Source organism: Chinchilla lanigera, unplaced genomic scaffold, assembly GCF_000276665.1.
Source record: "Chinchilla lanigera isolate Chin_1 unplaced genomic scaffold, ChiLan1.0 scaffold00011, whole genome shotgun sequence".
Lineage (NCBI taxonomy): Eukaryota > Metazoa > Chordata > Mammalia > Rodentia > Chinchillidae > Chinchilla > Chinchilla lanigera.
Genome location: NW_004955412.1, coordinates 21,450,055 through 21,469,398, shown reverse-complemented (window position 1 = coordinate 21,469,398; position 19,344 = coordinate 21,450,055). Strand labels below are relative to the sequence as shown.

At 35.0% G+C, this 19,344-nt stretch overlaps 1 protein-coding gene across 3 annotated transcripts in view; it reads right to left on the bottom strand.

The window, feature by feature from the left end:
• The window catches only part of Arhgef12 (Rho guanine nucleotide exchange factor (GEF) 12), a 153,281-nt gene that overhangs the window by 28,553 nt on the left and 105,384 nt on the right, over nucleotides 1-19,344 (bottom strand). For all 3 annotated transcript variants that reach the window (XM_013511068.1, XM_013511069.1, XM_005378351.2), the window contains 11 exons: nucleotides 17,639-17,713; nucleotides 15,039-15,131; nucleotides 13,151-13,261; nucleotides 12,759-12,857; nucleotides 10,080-10,122; nucleotides 9,664-9,769; nucleotides 9,106-9,243; nucleotides 7,754-7,786; nucleotides 7,327-7,441; nucleotides 6,567-6,672; nucleotides 4,827-5,039 (listed from right to left, as the gene is read on the bottom strand). In XM_013511068.1, coding sequence (XP_013366522.1) covers nucleotides 4,827-5,039; nucleotides 6,567-6,672; nucleotides 7,327-7,441; nucleotides 7,754-7,786; nucleotides 9,106-9,243; nucleotides 9,664-9,769; nucleotides 10,080-10,122; nucleotides 12,759-12,857; nucleotides 13,151-13,261; nucleotides 15,039-15,131; nucleotides 17,639-17,713 — 1,132 coding nt within the window. The remainder of the gene's footprint in view (nucleotides 1-4,826; nucleotides 5,040-6,566; nucleotides 6,673-7,326; nucleotides 7,442-7,753; nucleotides 7,787-9,105; nucleotides 9,244-9,663; nucleotides 9,770-10,079; nucleotides 10,123-12,758; nucleotides 12,858-13,150; nucleotides 13,262-15,038; nucleotides 15,132-17,638; nucleotides 17,714-19,344) is intronic.

The following is a 19,344-nucleotide window of genomic DNA, read 5'->3' as shown; positions in this document are numbered from 1 at the left end:
GTGGGATCTGGTCTGAAGAGGTGGGTCACTGGAGGGCATGGTCTAAAGGATTTCACTTCCTCCACTCTCTTTTGGCTTCCCAGATGCTACGCCATGAGCTGCTTTTCCTCTGCCATGCCCCTCTGCCATGGAGCCAGCCAAATATAGACTAAAACCTCCACAACTATGAGTCAAAATAAACCTCTACTCCTTTAATTTGTTGGTGTTGGGTACTGTGTCCCAGCAACAACCAAAGTAACTAAGACAAACCCTTTTTCATGTTTTCAATTTTAGTTATTATAGTGGTACAACTCCAAATAATTACCTGTTATTTTTTTCTCTTGATTTATTATCTTTAGGCAATATCTATTTCTTTCCCTCCTGATGATTTTGCTCATTTATCCTTCCCATACTCACTTTCCTATAGTCCTAATGGGACCTCTACCATACACGTGCAGCCCTAACTGCTGTTACGCGCCACATAACTGTATAATGAACAACATGTATGATGAATGGGAAAAAAAGGGATTCATCCCTACAGTGTCCTTGGAAATGTTAAATACACTAAGAAAGTTTGATGTTTAATAATTGTACTGTTAAATATGCTTAATAGTTATATTATTATATTACGCCAGCTGGGTTATTAGTTATTACCTAAATTAAAGTCTGGCTGGATATATTTATGTTCCATCAAGGAGTTTGTATCTCAACTCTTTTCTGTTAGATTTGGGACTTAGCAAAAAAAGGCCCAATCAACTCCCCAGTCTTTGATTCTTAAATATGTACATCATTATTTACCTTTGGAAAGAAATATTTGGTTATTAGAGTCAATTCCTAAGATTAGCACATAATGCCAGACATATTAAATACATATTAGTATACATATCCTTCCCTCTAATTGTTATTTCTTTCCTTCAGCTTGTATTTCTTTCACCTGTATTCTTGTTTATATTAAGATGATTTCTGATGTTTATATTCTGACCTGAAGCCACGGGAAAATAGTCTGTGCTTTGCTTAGTAGAATGATTCTAAGAGTCCAAAAATCAATAAAGCATGCTGACATTATAATATGCATGTTATCATATACAATCTAGAACATACATATACACAGTATCTTTGTCAGGTTAAGGGATATGCTAGCTGGGATTATATTTTCTTTATTTATTAGTCCGGTGGTGCAACCTCTGCCTTGTAATAGAATGATATACTACAATCGCATACTCCATTAACTGCCACTTTATTTTGCTTCCAGTTTAAAGCATGACTTACTTTCTTGAAAAACCCCATTTTTGTTACCATATGTAAATGCTTTTCTTTTATTGCTGCCCACGTAACCTAGTTTTATCAATTCTCAAATTTTTTTCATCTGCTACTTCATACTGTCAATTGCTTAAAATCTCCCTTTTTCCTATCTTTGCTATGTTTGTGTTCCACGTGGAACAGTGGCTCCCCACACCTGTGACACCAACATTATCCTAACACTCCTTTTGCCATTCTCCTCCCATGACATTTTCTTCCTTAACTTTTCTCATTTTGTTATAGTGTATAGCCTCAAGTAACATACAAGGAAAGGGTCCATTTCAGCCAATGTAGGATTCTTGGATATTGGGAATATCTTTCTTCTTTCTTCCTATTTGATGGATAGTTTAGGCAGATGTATCACTCTCAAAAGTTATTTTGAGAAATAACTTTTTAATAAGTTATTTTGAGAAAGCTCAAGGCAGTGCTCTTTTGTGTTCCAGCCTCCACTGTTTAGGTTAAAAATGTGCTGCAGTATAATTCCCATCTTCTTTCTCTTAAAAGCTTTTAGTGCACTTATGTTGAGGAACATTGTAGGTATGGGCCCTTTTCCTCTCACTGATCATACATTTCATTCATTATGCAATTATTTGCCATATAACAACATTTTGATAAAACATGGAATGAATGTATGATCATGGTCCCATTAAGACTATATCACCTGCTGATGTCCTAGCTATCTTGGTATGTGTAAGTACACTGCATATGTAATGTTTGCCCCATCTTAATTGCCAACTGCACACTTCCCAGATTACGTACCCATTGTTAAGTAACACATGACTATGCTGATTCTTAGTGGGCCCTTTCTGTGTGAAAATGTGTGTTCTTTTTACCTCTGAGAAACATTTTCCTACCTCTCCTCCATGTTGGCATTCTGCAAAAGAGATAAACATTGGACCTCTGTAGTGGTTTTCTATTTACTTTTTCAAATTTTTCTCAAATGTCTATGCTTTCATATTTCTTAAATGCATTCTGAAATTTTAGGGACTTTTTTTCTCCCTTTAAACAATAGTGATTATGGTAGTTTGAAAATATGTTGACAATTTTTTTACACTCCTCCTTTCAAGAGTGGATCCTAATTCCTATCTCATGGAGTGGAGGCAAGATTTAGTGACTTTTTTCTAATTTGCAGAAGAAACAGTGCGTACCTACATGATCTAAAACATAAAATACAGTGATACTTTTTTCTTGCCCTCTGTCTTGGGTCCCTCTGAAAAATTCAGTTTAACATGTCAAAGTGTAGTCAAGCAGCTACATATACCGAAGAGCTGAGGCACTAAGAAATAGGTTCCCTACCCTCGAGAGATCCCAAGCCCACCTAGCTAAGCTGCTATCAAGTTCTTCACTCACCAGAAAGTGAGGTAATAAATGTTTTTTTGTGTTAATCAGCTCACAATTGTTGTTGTTTTATCACACAACAATTAATAACTAATAAAATATTTGTTGTATTGTACTTAATAGTTATATTTTTAAAAATTTGTCTCTGAGTGCTGCTTTTTCATAGGATCCTATTCTTGATTTACAGATACAATAACTTCTGCAATGTTCCCAAATATATCATCTAATATAGAGGTAGTCTTCTGAAGTTCTTATCAAGTTCCAAAATCATTTTTTTCTTCTAGAGAAAATTTTTCCAGTTTATTGTGTGTTCTCTATACCTGTATTTAATATATCTGGCATTATGTACTAATCTTAGGAATTGACTCTAATAAGCAAATGTTTCTTTCCAAAGGAAAATAATGATGTACATATTTAAGAATAAAAGACTGGGGAGTTGATTGGGCCTTTTTTTGCTGCTATATGGAAATAATTCTGTCCAACTGAAGGCTCTTTATGTAGTGAGTCCCTGGCATGCCTACTGTCAGGGTCAGGTCCCCAACTGTCAAGACCTCAGGAAATCAACTCCATGAAGAATTTAACTCTCCCTAAACAATTCATTCAATTTCCATTAAAGAAAAAAAAAGCTCACTGGTTTTCTTCTAGTCCATAAATGATAGACTAGCTACATTCTATAAAGCAGAATTGCTTACATTTTATACAGGGGTCAGAAAATGCTGACATAGCTATTCATAGACACTCAACTCATTCATCATTTTTAGCTCTATTTCATACTCTGGCACATGCCAACGCTGAGCCCAAAGTCTCTCCATGGTTCCAATGGGCAGAATGCCTTGCACCTTAGCCTATTTAAACAAATTAGCCTCTAGCCTTCTTTATGTTGTTTTATCTACTAAATCACTCTTGTCCACTTTCACTCTCCCAAATATTTGCTGTAAACTCTCATTTGATAATAACACATTTCTCATCCTCTACTCTCCTTCTCTGTATGGTTTTTATTCCCTGACCACTGTGTTTTTATTTCCATGAGTCACACGAGCCATGAAATATCAATGCTATACTCTATCAGAATGGCACATCTCAGAAAATCCTCAGGCAACACTCCAAATGTCACCCCTAGTTTGCTTCAAATAGAAATCTGCCATGGGGAATAAGATTCCACTTCTTTGGCCCAATATTCTGAAAAAGAAATTAATATTTCTGTCTTAATCTGTGTATTTTAAGGTGGAGATGCAGTGGGTAGCCTTCTTGTTCCTCTATCCAACTTTTAGACCAGTATCTTGCTCTCATTTTGTAAAATCACAAAATGATTTAATTGTTTCATTAAAGCTCTCATTCTCGGGATATTATCACACGTTCTCCCTCCTTACAACAATTATCTAGTAACCTGCTCTATGACACACCAGTGACACTCCCACAGCCTTATCCTTGAACGTGTCATCACCAGAAACTGACCTGCTTCAAGAATCATGAGCACAGACTGGCATTCTTTTCTTTCTTTAAATAAAACCACTTATACACCTGGTTAACTTGTCTAAAAAGCCAGCTGTAACAACTATGAAGAAATAAGCTCCTTTAATAATTATCTACAACAATTACTTCTTTTGTCCCTTTAATTTTCAAATCTCCTTGCCTCTCTCACTAAAACCTCACTCAGCTAATAACCTTGCCTTTTACATATATCCTGCATCACCCCTCCTCTCCTCAAAACTTTGCTCTGTTGTTAACATAGTCTTACTCTCACATATTCAACCTCTTTACTCTGCTGGCTTCTCATTTAACATTTTAAAAAACTCTCTAGGGTCTCAGATTTTTAGTCTTTAGATCCCCAGCATCTGCCTCTAACTACTCACCATCTCCCTCAATTTTTCTATTACCTTGCTTTCCTAGACTTACCACAATCTGAATTTTTTTGTGTGACTCCCTCCCTTATGCGACTGAGGGTCAAGAGGCAAGCATTTGTGTATAATTATTATTATGTGCCAACATCTAATACAAAGCTACTGACAGAAAATTCAATAAATATTTTTTGGATGGATAAGAACTATAATTATCATCACTGATTTGTCATAGGTTATAGAATAGTAAAATGTTAAAATCAAACTAAACTGAAATTCAGCCTGACTTAGAATACTCTGCCTCTCTATCATTTGATCAGTGTATTTGTTTTAAAATCCTGATAGTTAGGTTGACTTTTACTACTAGCTCACCTATATCATTCTCTTTCCCACCTTCCTGGGAAAGAGTGACCCCTGCAGTCGAAGAAGACATGGAATTGGTAGGCAGGTATCCAGCATCTGTTCCTTCATTTGCTACACCACTCTGACGCAACTTAGCAATGTCCTGAGGTTCAGGACTCACAGAGGAGGGTGTGGATAAGTGCTTAGGGTGACGTGCCTTCTGTAGTTCCATTGCCCTGCCAACTGAACAGAAAGCAATGATAAGTACTCTATGTTGCAAGGCAGCTCAATAAAAAGAGATAAAGTAAAAATACTCTAAAATTATTTGTGGAAAAATATAAAACAAACTATCACACAGCACAAAGAATATATAGAGAAAATGAAAGAAGGTAGGGAGACAGAGAAGGACAGAAAAAGAGGGAAGGAAAGGCAAGGAGGGACAGACAAGTTAAGAAAGACAGAACAATGGAGGAGGGAAAGAAGGAGATGAAGAAGAGATAAAGAGAAAAGGAGGGAGAAGATGGAAAATCAGAGTGAGACGGATGAGGCAGAAGGTGAAGGATCACAAGAAAAGGAAATAAGAGTATTAGCAGGTAGGGGGAGACGGAATGCTGAGAGATGGACATCTATGGAGCTGTACCATTTGTAAGAATAAAGACTGTGAGCAGTTTAGCAAGCCCCGACACCACTTTTTCGCCAACACTTGCAACTTTGTCATCACATACACCTCATCCTGTTCACTATCTTCTTTCTATCAGCCAGTACCAGAAGCTACAGATGCTCTGGTAACCATCCTCCACTGCACAGTACATCCTCAAACAGCTGTATGTCCTGTCCTTGTCTTCCCAAATTCCTAAAACTCTCTGCGTTGTTTGGAAGTCAGGGTCAACATCTGTAAGATTCTCCATCTTCTCAATCTCCTTTCCAAAAATTTCTTCCATCTACCTGAGTATTTCTCAACCAGGAGCACTAATGGCATTTGAGTAAAAAGTCTTCACTGTACAGGACACTCAGAATCGCTGTTCCACAGCTCATTTCCACCCCATCACACCAGCATCTTCAAATGTCAGCTGTCTGAGATGAGAAGTACTACCTGACCTAGTTACCTTCTCCAAAGTGCTACCATCCTTGTTTTTCCTGCAGCCCTCTCTAATGAGCTGATCTTTGCCCACTGGTCCTGGGAGAGGAGGGAGACCAGAAAATATAAACACAAGCTGGACATGGTGGTACATGCCTATAATTCCAGCAGTCTGAGAAGCTGAGCCAGAAGGTTCACAAGTTTGAGTCCAGCATTAGTAACTTAGTGTCTCAAAACAAAAAATGGGCTGGGGAAGTAGCTCAGTGAAAAGGCCCTGGGTTCAATTCCCACAACAAGATAAGACAACAGAAAAGGCACAATGAGTGGTAGAGAAATAGGACTATGGAGAGAGTAAGTGGCACATTAAAAGGGAACAGAATGAAATATGGTACAGGGATCCACATATAATCTTTTGTTTAAGTCTAACAAAGTGGAATGCAAACAAAATCAGAAGAGATAATTAATGAGGTTATGAGTATCTGATAGAATGCTGTCATTAAAGAAAATGTTTATGACAACTATATAGAAGCTATGGGGTACTTAGTTCACACACAGCACTGAAGAGAAGCCGAGCACAGTGGAAATTCAATGACATCATCTCAAAAGCACCTTCCTCCAACTCATTCCAGTCAAATGAGCCTCTGATATAAATACAGAACAGTGGGAAGGCAGCATTTCAACCTTCAACATACTTGCACTATTGTCATGACGGCTTGGTCTCCTTGGGGGTCCCAGGATGCTAGGAAATCCTCTTCGCTTCCCTTTTTCTTCGCCTTCTTTATCTTTCTTCATGCTTTGCTAGAGTTGGAGCATAATTAAAGAGATAAAAGATACTAACACACAGTAGATTTGCAATTTTCAAATGAAAATGTAATGCTGATGGTTAATTGAAAAAAATAGTTAAATGTAAATGAAAGTGTACACACATATACCCATAACCAAGCACTCACTAGAGATTGGTACACAGCTTTGCAGACATCAAAAGCTCAAGATGTCTATGCAAACACTTTAGAGATAGTAATTTTTATTTTTTGGTATCAGGAATTGAATTCAGAACCTTGCAGTTGCCAGGCAGGCACTGTGCCGCTGAGCTATTTCCCCAGCCCAGAGATACTAATTTTAGAAAATAAAAGGGCAGTTTTACCAGGAGCTTCTTAACCATGAAAATTTACACATTTACCAGGAGCTTACTCTGAACAATTGATTCACCCATTCAACAATTTCATGATGGGGGCTGGGGATTTAGCTCAGCGGCAAAGCGCCTGCCTGGCAAGTGCAAGGTCGTGAGTTCGGTTCCCGGTACCGGAGAAAAACCAAAAAAAAAAACCAATTTCATGATGTATTATTATGCCTAGTGATAACATGCTGATTTAGTAAATATTAAGGAAAACACTGCAATCAAGTGTAAAGAAGTACCAAGCCCTGAACACTCTATTATTATTCCAGTCTTACTTTGATTTTTGGAAGGAATCCAATCCGACCCCGCTTGTGCTCCAAATTTCGAGGTTCTTTCACTTTTACTCCCAAATGTTTCATATACATGAGAATAACATACTGCATTGTGGAACTGAAGGAGAAACATTAAATGAAATAAGACTTCTGAGAAGGAAAGGTTGGCCAGAATAGAGACATCAAATGATTTCTAAAGCCACAATGTTGACTCTTAAAATTAAGCAAAAACAAAGTAAAAATTATCTTCAATGCACACAGAAAATGATTCTACTTGTACAATACTAGAATAGTAGTCAAATAAAATACAGGCCACCAGAGGGAGACCACACTGTACATTTCTAAATTAAAAGACCTAGACTGTAATTTAGGGCTACAGAAAAAAGTCAACTTTTTTTTTAATTCGAGGAAAAAAATAAAGTTATATTACCTCTTTTCTTCTTCTACAGCTTGAGCAGTCATCCTAAAAATATTTAAAAAGGAAACATATAAATTTAATGAAGGAGTTGTTATTACTCAGAGACATAAAACAACAGAACAGAACCAAATGCTTTGGGCCTCACCTAAGTCTGCCATCAACAATAAAATACCCAAGGAATCCTAATTCTCAAAAGAACCACACACCATTTTCACATTCATGTCATCAAGTTAATATGTTTATAGTAAGAAATATTTTCAAAGCCTACGCATTAAAACCAATGAAAGTATTCACCCAGTTTTGATTATGGATTAGATTTTTTAGTGTTAGTCATGTGCCAACATCCAGAAAAAGAAACACAAGAATTTTATCTAAAATAAAATATTGGGGGAAAAAAAAGTTTCTCAAGTATTATGACAAAATAAATAGTTCCATATACACAATCTACCCTTTTAAACTTTTTTTTATTAGTATGTGTTTGAAGTATATTCCTTGTATGGAGTTGGTACATATACACAGTACATCTTTTTTTTTTTTTGGTCTTTTTGAGACAGGGTCTCGCTATGCAGTTCAGGTTGGCTTTGATCTCACTTTGTAGCCCAGGCTGGTCTTGAACTTCCAACGATCCTCCTGCCTCAGCCTCCCGAGTGCTAGGATTATAGGCATGCACCACCATACCTGGATTACACAGTATATCTTAATAGTTTTTTAAAATCCCCTTTTCGTCCCCTCCTTTTTTCTCCCTCCATCTCTTGATCCCCTCCCCATTTGAGAAAGATCTACTTCTCTACTTCTACTATCTATCTTTAATTTTGCTCTTTATTTATAATTTGGTTCTCTTATATAAGAGAAATCATGCAATATTTAAGTCCTTGTGTCTTATTTATTTAACTTAACATTATGTGCAGCCTACACATAATGTCTCAAAGTGTAGCCATTTTCCTAGAAATAAATCAAGTTTATCTTTCTTTATGATGAGGCTGCAGGGGGAAAAAGGAACTCTTCTACACTGTTGGTGGGAATGTAAACTAGTACAACCACTATAGAAATCTATATGGAGATTCTTCAAAAAACTAAAACTAGAAATTCCACTTGACCCAGATATTGCAGGTATTTTTGCAAAAGAGTTAATGACATAATACTTCAGTAATACATGCATACCCATGTTTATAACAGCACAATTCATAATAAATTAAAGTTTGGAAGTGGCCTACACATCCATCAACAGATGAATGGATAAAGAAAATGTATTTCCACACAATGAAGTACTACTCTGTCCTTTTAAATTTGTTCATAGTATTTCAAGTATAATTAGCAATTCCACATGCACTTTTTTTTTTCCCACATGTACTCCTATTACTTACAATACTTCTTCGATTTTGGAAACAATCTGTTCTGCACATGCACGCTCCTTCTCCAGAGTTACCCGGTCCTTGTCTCGCTCTGCATCAAGTTTAGTCAGCTCACTTTCAGCCAAGGTTAGTCCCATGCTACGTTTCTGCCTAAAGGGAATAGGAGAAATCTCCTGAGTGGCCTAGAGAAAAATCATCTCTCTCTGGACAGGTTTTATCAGTCTCTATAGCTATACATTTCTGGAAACAACCAAAATGTCAGAGTTTCACACTTATAGGTCCGTGTCACCTGGGACACCAGAGAGGAAGAAAGTCCAAAGCTAATCATTCAAAGATATATCTCTTCATTATAGGCATAGTACTGAGTTCAAATTCTGAAAATACATATAAGGGATGAAGACTATGAACTTTTATTTCCACTCTAACCCTTTGACTTCACATGTTCATTATGTTTTAATAATGGAGGTAAGATCATATGATTTACCTAGTGCTGTTAAGTTTTTAATGTCTTTTTCCTACTTAAAAAAATTCAGAATGACCCTATCAGGTTTTGTCTACTATCAAGCTTACCGAAAATCTTCCAAGTGCCTCTGAACTTCTGGGTGGACTCTTTCTTGCATAGTTTGGATATAGTGGCGATGCAGATCCTCAGGAATAAGCTCAGGTCTTCTCTTCTCTGCATAAAGAAAAAGGAATTATTTACTCTAAAGGTATATCTCAGGAAATATATAATATAACTGACAACACAACCATGCTACTTTGTAGAAATTTAGCTTGGAGGACACCAAAGAGAAATTCTTCAGTGTAGTTCTTGCATTTCACCTCAGAATTTGGATTTCAATCTCTTTAATGAGTTACTGACTCTCCTTCTATAGAGATTCAGGTGACTGACCAATCACCAAATGACAGATAAAACTGTTAGAGCTGAACTGAGCTACATAACTACATAGATTTAATTCTGCAGAATACTGGTGTTCCAAACTTACCTAGGTCTATAGATATTTCATCAGGAACAGAGACTTTCAGGTGCTAAAAGAAATGCAAACAAAAGGTGAAACAGCACTACAGACAATTCATGATGTATATAAACTCCTGTATGAAGTAAAGGGATACAACCTGGATACCTAATCATGTAAGGATATATACATACAAGCTTACCTACTCATCCATATTTCATAGTTCTGGAATGTGCTATTGTTGAAACTTAAAAATAAGACTTTTTCAAGTATTACACTCTAAAGGAAATATCCACAGTTATTTCACTGGATGATTGAATGCTTCAGTGTTGTACTTATTCGTAATAAGTACACTGAATCTGGCTTTTTAGAATTATTATTACAATCACATACACATCATTTGAATAAAATAGTTAAATTTTAAAATGACTTAATATAGAAAACCATAATTTTTATTTTGTGGATTTGAGACCCTATAGGCCATGATACTCCCATTGTCCTAAGCAAGTTTTGAAAACCTCAACAGTCACACTTCCAAAAGGAATTTCTCTGAATGCCAATGTTGAAATTTTTGGAGTCTTAAACCTTCATTAATCATCTACATAGTTCTTGCCTCTGAACTAAGGTGACAGTCTCAGAATTTACTTCTTCCTAGTTAAGATTTTCCTTACAATAACTGCAGTATGGCGTCTTACTATAACATTGTTATGTTTCTCACTCCATGAATTTTGGGGAAATTTTTATCATTTTATATTTAGAAAAAAATGGCTTCTTCATGCATAAAACTGTGTAGTTATTTAAGTCACAAGATTTCAGAATTTAAACAATTATAATGAAAATTTGAAGCTTTAAGTTTGAAAATAAATCATTGCTAAAACATTGTAAGAGTCTTATATTCATTTTTAGAATAGTTAGATGTAGTTCAAACCTTTCTCTTTCACTGAAGCTGCCAAGCAACAATTCAAATCAACTTTCTTCAAAGTATTTCTAACATAAGTGCAAAAAGTGCACAAAAGTTCATTTACGTATATGGATACTTATATGGAATAAATACGGCTGGTAGCATAAAAGAATAATTAATCAGAATTCTTTTTCTTATTATTACTGATATAGATCATGAGCAGCAAAATATAAGATTTTTACATAGCTTAGAGCTCTACTAAAAATATGAAATTCAAACATAACTTGAATATACTGTCATTTCTTCATGATAGCAAATGTTTTTAATAAAAATAATGTGTAATATTTTAAACAATAGCAGTATAATCACATCCTAATTCATTCAACAAATATCTGAGTCACACTACCTACCAGGAACTATTGGAGACATGGCAGCGTACAACACAAAAATATCTGCTCTAATGGACTGACATTCAGGGTAGGAAAGCAGAAATATAAACAAAATTAATAAATAAAGTATAAGTTATTGGACAAAAATAACACAGAAAGCCTAGGGGGCAAGATTTTTAAGCAGGGTGGTCAAGGAAGGGTTCATGAAGAAGGCAATTATATTTGGCAATGTAAAAGTATAGTCAACTTTGTAAAAGAATACAAAGTAAATAGGGGCAGGAGCTACAAAAAGCAGTGGAGTCAAAATATTTATGTGTTTCTTTTTAAGATAAAAAGAAATAACAATGCTTGCATGATAACGTAATGACTCAATAGGAAAAATACTGATGATAAGGAAGAAAAGAGGCTAACTGCATGACGTTCTTTGAGTAGGTATAGAAAATCTACTCTGACTAAAAAGGAAAACAGCTGGCTTTGAATAGAGGAGGAACAATTCCTCAAAAGTATCAGAAAAAAGGCAGAGTAGGTGGTATAACAGAGGTAGTTGATATATCTAGTAACAGAGGTAGTTGATGTATCTAGTAAAGTTCTCTTCCCAGAGAAACAGCTGAGATTATGAGCTGAGAAAAGGTTAGGAGAGGAAGTGATAGATATTTTAAGAGAATATATGAAGCAGTCATTAAGAGAAGTACAAAGTGAAAGGATGAGAGTTACGCAGAATGATCATCCAAGAAAGCGTTAAGTGCTAAATGCTATTTACTCACAGCAATGGTAACCATAAAACTTAGTTTTAAAACTTTACTAAAATTTCCACTGCTAAATCAGGTGTAATCCCAGCACTTGGGAGGCTGAGGCAGGAGGATTGCCTCAAGTTTGAGGTCAGCCTAACTACCTAGTGAGTTCTAAACTAGAGTGAACTACATAGTGAGACCCTTCTCCAAAAAAAAATTTTTCCACTGGTAAAAGAAAGCCCCATTACCACTTATTTCACTGTTAGTGAGATCTTTTCTACCACAGTTTAGTTAAATTTGTGTCTCTAAACTTTAAAGTGACCACCCAGAGTTCAATTCTGTAAATGTTATTCCTTGGACTCTAATATATATGTCCATCATATATGTCCTCTTTCTTGTTCCCCCATTCTAATTACGTACATGTGCAAACTCAAATACACACACATAAACACCCACATGCACACGCGGGCATGTATGTACGTGTATCTCTCAAAACCTACTAGAAGAATTTAGATTTCCAAACTAATTTGGAAATGATAAAAAAGGAAAATCAGTCAAGAGTAGTCAATAATAAAGATGTAATAGTAATTTCCAAAAGCACAACAAAGTCCAAAAACATGGTACTGAAAATGGAAATGAAAGGCCAGTAAGTCAATGTAGGGAAGTAAAGATAATAACATTAACTTACTGCAGATCGATCCAGGAAGAACTGATGAAACTCAAGGAAGATGCGACGTGTTTCCTTGGAATTGGTCTGTTTATATAGGTCTGAGTAGAGGTAACAGAGCTGACATAGAGAAAGAAACAGAAAATATAAAGTGAAAAATCACCCAAAGAAAGCTACTTGCTAGATCCTCTTGAATAGGAATGTTTAGAACATGTAGGTCACCATCAACAATGTGGTCATTACCAATCAAGTCTTCAAAAAAAAAAAAAAATTCCTTCTATGCTTTTATTACTTATTCTTACATGTTTGGAAAACTGAAACTCTTTCTACTCATGCTACAGATACAAAGAGTTCTCTATGTTATATAGATTCATATAGGATCTCTGAATTGGCTAAATTGTAAAATAGATTACCAATGTTGCAGGGTCAAACTGTGAGACTACATGGTGTAAGAAAACAGCCAGATGAGCAGGGCGAGACTTCAGCAGTTCAATGCTCTGGAAACAGCTGCACTGCCCGTTGATCTAGAAGAAATAGTTATATATTAATAATACAAATACAAAATGAAACATAAATCCAAATGAACAAAGCTGTGCAAATTTCATTTTGGTCTCCCTAATAAAAACCCAATACTTTAAAAATTTCACTAAAATTTATTAGCAACACAGGCTATACAGTCTCTTCCTCTTGAGCCAGGTAGCACACATCTATTATGCCAGCTCTGAGGATGCTGAGGATAGATCAAGGAGCAAAAACTGAAATCCAGCCTGGGCTACATCTTAAACATCCTGTCTCAAAAACAAAACAAAACTCTTCCTCTGAAAATTAATCATCAAACCAGTTTGGGAGAATGGAAGTTTAGGAGGTGATTAACAAGGAGTTCTTATGTCTGCAAATCAGTATGTAAAATAATCTCTAATGGTACTTATAAAAGTATGAGAAAGGCTTTTTGCCTAGTAATGAAAGCCTGTTTGTCTTTTGGGCTAATCATAGAAATGGCAATAGAAAATGAAGCTGTCCTCTTTTAAAACAACTCCTAGAATATTTGTATAATCCCTAAGTATTCTCAACACAGAAGACTAAAGGTAAACTAGCATCATAATTTCCATATAGTTTTTCACATTTAGATAAATTAGAGAAGCTAAACTAAATAAATAGTATCAATTCTGCACAACATCTGCCAAAAAAATAGGAGATCACTTCCTAAATCATTCTCAAGCCTACCACTGTCCCACTATCGAAACCAGAGGTATTACCAAAAACAACGAAGACTACAGACCACTATCCCTCATGAACACCGATGTAAAAATCCTCAGTAAAATAAAAGCAAATTGAATCTAACCATATAAAAAAGAGATAACAGACCATGATTGATTCTGGGAACACAAAGCTTGTTCAACGTTCTAACATTAATCAGTATAATCTACCATATTCAGATACTAAACAAGAAAAACCATAGGATCATCTCATTCAACAAAATTCAACATCTACTCATCATAAGAACTCTCAGTAAGCCAGAATATGCTTTAACCTAGTAATCTTTAACCTAACAGAGTATCTACAAAAACAGCTATAAGTAACATACTTAATGATCAGGAATAAAGGAAGGATATCTCATCGCTATGATTCTATCTCATACTAGAAGTATTATTCACTGCAATTAAGAGAAGAACAAGAAATAAAAGATATACAGATTGGAAAGGAGAAATTTTAAAGTCTGTCTTCATAGAAATATGATTGTTTATGCAGAAAAGTCCCAAAACACATTTATTTTTAAAAGACCTTACAAATAATAATAAGAGAACTTAGCACACTCACAGGACATAAGGGCAAGAATCAAGTCCATCATATATGTATGTGTGTATATATATATTTATATTTACATTTCAGATATATATTTCAAATATTAGTCATTTGATATACATCCATGTATGTGTATATATATAGATACAGATATAGATATAGATATATACACACACACATATATATATATTCATCATATATGTATAAAATGAATGACTGGGATTTGATTTTTTTAAAAAATTACCATACTCAATAACATCTCACTACCAAAGTGAAATGAAACAATTATAAATCAATGACCCAACTTTTACTGTCTTTAAATGCAAAGTTATTTCTATCAGTAAAAGCTAAAACAAACAATCCAAGAAGCCACTGGTTCTAAGATTTAGTTTCAAATCCTTACACATGTTATTTTAATCTCCAGAAAATGATTATTTGTTGCAAAAAATCAGGCATTTCAGAAAGTATATTTATTTTTCACAAAAAAATGGCCATCACCTGTTCATGTTCAGTACCAAAATCATCATCCTCTGCTCCAATAATATGTGGTGTTATTCGGGTTAAGGGACTCCCGATGAATGACTGAGTGTCCTGGTAACATTTACAGAAAAGAAAAAGAAAATTTATCTGGTGGTCAAAGTCAGTGAAAGAATAAAAACAAACCATCAAAAAAATATGGTTCACTTAACTGATATGATTTATTTTTGCTAATTTACTTTGAGGTGCTTTATTTTCAAAGCAGTGGTTTACAAACTGTCAAATCCACAAACTACCAAAGGAGAGAAAACAATCACAACAGTAGTAAGTGTTCCTTGGAGAATGAGGGGGGACTAAAATTATCCCTGAAAATAGTAAATACTCTTTGATCACTACACCCTTGATTCTAATCACTTTCTGTATCCTTAATTTATTAACTACACACACCTAAACCTTGTTATAGAAAGACATAAAATGACTTATATGGTTAGGATAAAATGTTAAATTTTAAAAAGAAAAACAAGACAAAGAAAAACTGAGAGCAGAAATGATAAGAAAAAATTAGTACAACTATGAACACACCTGAGAAATACTAAAAGAAGTTTTCCATCAACTACACAAAACTGAAAGCTATCACTGAACCCTACATTTTCACTTAATTCATTTTCATAAATGCATAATACAGGGTTTCTCAACTTGGCCACTGTTGACATTCTTGGTTAGATAACTATTTGTGGGGGGCCATACTGTGCACTGTAGGACGGTTAGCAGTACCCCTAACCTCCACCATCCACCAGATGCTAGTAGCAGCCTCCCAGTTGAGATTTCCAGATACTGTCCAATGTTCCTGCATGGCAAAATCACTCCTGGATGAAAATCACTGGCATAATGCAATAAAATTTTCAAGTGATCTCACGAAAATTGCTGAAGAAACAAAGATATTAAGATTCTAATAAAAAACTGGAGGCTGGCAGATAGCACTCCACTCAGTAGCTCATCCGTTCATCTACTCACCAGGTTGGACTCAGCATGAAAAAGGCGGAAGAGAGGAAACAACGTACAGTAGGATATTTGAAGAACAAGTAGTTAAAATCAAAGGTCATGTAGGATTAAGAGATATAAAAATGTTGAAAGAAACAGAAAGAGAATAAGTTTGGCTTAAATGTGACAGCAGCTGAACATGGAAAATCTGGGGGTTACAATGATGAGCAGGGCTATACTGGCTTAGCAGTCATTGTACAGCAGTTACACTGAGTCTATATAAATAGATCCATAAATTATAAATTCAGTGAAAATTATAAATTCAAGCAAAAGTACAGTATCTGTACCTTTTCTTCTTTAAGTGTGTTATACTACATACTGCTCCTAAATATGATTGTGTCTTTTAAAAATTATTTTTTGTTTTAAAAAAATAATACTTTTAGTATTTCTCAGTACTAAAAAAAATACTTTCGTTTTCTTTAACAGCAAAATTTTAATGAAAAAAATCAAGTAAAAACAACAGAAATATTTTTAAACAGAAGATAAACAAATTTTAATTTTATAACTGACCTGATGTCTTTGATTTTTCAAGAGTCTTTATGTTGCTAATAGTTAATATACCACAAAATTTTGTTAAATCTTTCACTATAAAACTTCAGCCAGGTTTGCTGATGCACACCTATAATCCTAGCACTTTGAGAGTCTGATGCAGGGGGAGGCAAGTTAAAGCTTAGCCTGGACAAATTGGCAAAAACCTGTTCCAAAATAAAAAAGGCTGGAAATGTATGTCTGTGAGAAGGCCCTGGATTCAATGGCCAGTATCAAAAACAAACAAGCAAAAAAACCTTCAAACAAATCTAATTTTAAAATAAGAATGCTAAAAATATTCAATTAAGAGCATTTAAGAGCTAGCAGTCCCACTTGTTGGTATATAACCAAAGAACTGAAAACAGGGCGGCATTCTTCACAATAGCCAAAAGGTAGAAGGAGCCCAAGTATCCACTGCCAGACAAATGGATAAATGAAATGTGGCACACATATATCATGAAATATTATTCACGCTCAAAAAGGAAGGAAACTCTGATATATGATATATTATAGAGGAACTGAAGACACTGTGCTACTTGAAGAAAGTCACAAAAGTCATGTAACAGCATGATTGCATTTACTTGAGCAGCTGAAACAGTCAAATTCACAGAGACAGAAAATAAAATGGCAGTTGCCAAGAGTTGGAGGGAGGGATGTGTAGACTTAGTGTTTAATGAGAACCAAATTTCAGTTAAGAAGACAGATGGCAGTAATGGCTGTACAGCAGCATGAACATACTTAACAGCGACTATATACATAAAACAGTATATGTTACTTTTATGTATATCTTACCAAAATTAAACACTACCAAGCAACCTAATAATACCCTTTATTTCAAATCTTCATTAAATGCTTTTAACAAAGAAAAACACATCAAATTTGTTTATCATATCTTAAATATAAGAAAAGGTAAAAGGGCTGGGGGGGTGTGGCTCAGTGGTACAGTACATGTCTAGCATTTGTGAGACCCTGTGTTCAATCCCTTGCACCACAAAAAAGTAATAAAAATAAAAAAGTAAAGACAACATTCACTGCATAGATTTCATACTCACACTGTCCTGAACTGCGTCACTTTTCTCGGGGTTTTCTTCTGGATAAACCTTCTCTTTGAGGCCACTCTTAGGACTCTAATGAGGAAAAAAAAAAAAAAATTCTTCAGTTCAACAGGCTTACCAAAGCAGGTAAGGAAAAATAATGTACAAAAATTAGTTTTCTGAATTTTATATCTGTAAACTACTAAATATCTTTTACATTACACCTGCCTTTGCTACTTTCCTTCCTGACTTTAGGAAGTCAATCTCTCAGCTTTTCAGTTTTATGTTGATAAACAATATAGAGCTAATAAAATGGTTTTACTAATTTTCAGGCCTGGAGAGTACTTTTCTATTAAGCAACTCTAACTAAATACATTACATATCTCAAATGCATAATGTCAAAATCACATTCCATCTTCCCTAACCTTTGCCTTCCCTAACTATTCTTTTTTTCCAAGTTAAAAGCATTTTTTGACATTTATATGAATGTAATTAACCTTGTATCTAGTTTTCTGTTACAATCTCATGTGACACCTGCTATGTGGATTTTCATAAAATTTACATGAAGTGTTGGGGATGCCTTAATGCAAATTAGAAACTACATGACATGCATTCACTTTTGGAAATAAGGAACACCCCAAAGCATTCTTTATAACAACTGAAATGGAGGGACAAGAACTTGTGTATGAATGCCATAGGGAAGACATGTGTTTTCTACACATATACCAAAATATCACAGAATAGAGAAAACAGTAGTCTCAAATGTAAGGTCCACCTTGGAGAAATGAATGACTCTAAGTCTTAAGAAATGAATATCTAAGTCTTTAGATATTTATCTAAAAGATAAAATTAGAATAATACTATCACAAAAAGCAAAAAAATTTGTCAAAGATACTGTAGACTCCTGTTAAAGACCAACATAAGTGAGCTGCCAGATATCAAAAAGGGATAATCCATGTTAGGATCTGAGTTCCAAGTATTACATTCAGGCACACATGCACATGCCCCTACCTCATCTTTGGAACCGGGTAAGGTTATCAACTCTTGTGAAAAGAATCCAAGTATTTATCTTTCATTTCCTGTAGAAGTTATATTTTAAGGTAACCTAGCTGTATTGTAGGTCTTCCTGTAGAAGTTATATTTTAAAGTAACTTAATAGCAGTAAGGGAAAATGCTTCTCTATAAAATAATTGCGTCCAACAAAATATGAGAAGAATGACAAAATAATAGCACAATTCTTTCAAATCCTCTAATTAAATAATTGATCTAGACATCTTGATCATCAATGCTACTTTAAAACATTATATAGCTTGATGGGGAACTTTATAGTAAAGGACTCAGGCTGACAGCACCTGCACACCTTAAACAAACAGAACCGATGGTAAAACAACCAGAAATTCACCCCTGGTGTGATATAATGAGATGTACACAGCACCACCTACGAATTGTTCTTCAAACAACAACTGTCTAAACCTTAATGTGATCATGACTGTATCAATTTTCAGGATATAAAGATAGAGGAACAGGTTATAAAATATCATTAAAATCAATTAGAAAGGTTATTCTTTTTAAACTGGACATATGACCCAATTTCTTTAACAAAACAAAAAAATAGCAAGAATAGAAGAAAGGGGGCTGGGGATTTAGCTCAGCGGCAAAAGCGCCTGCCTGGCAAGCGCAAGGTCGTGAGTTCGGTTCCCGGTACCGGAGAAAAACCAAAAAAA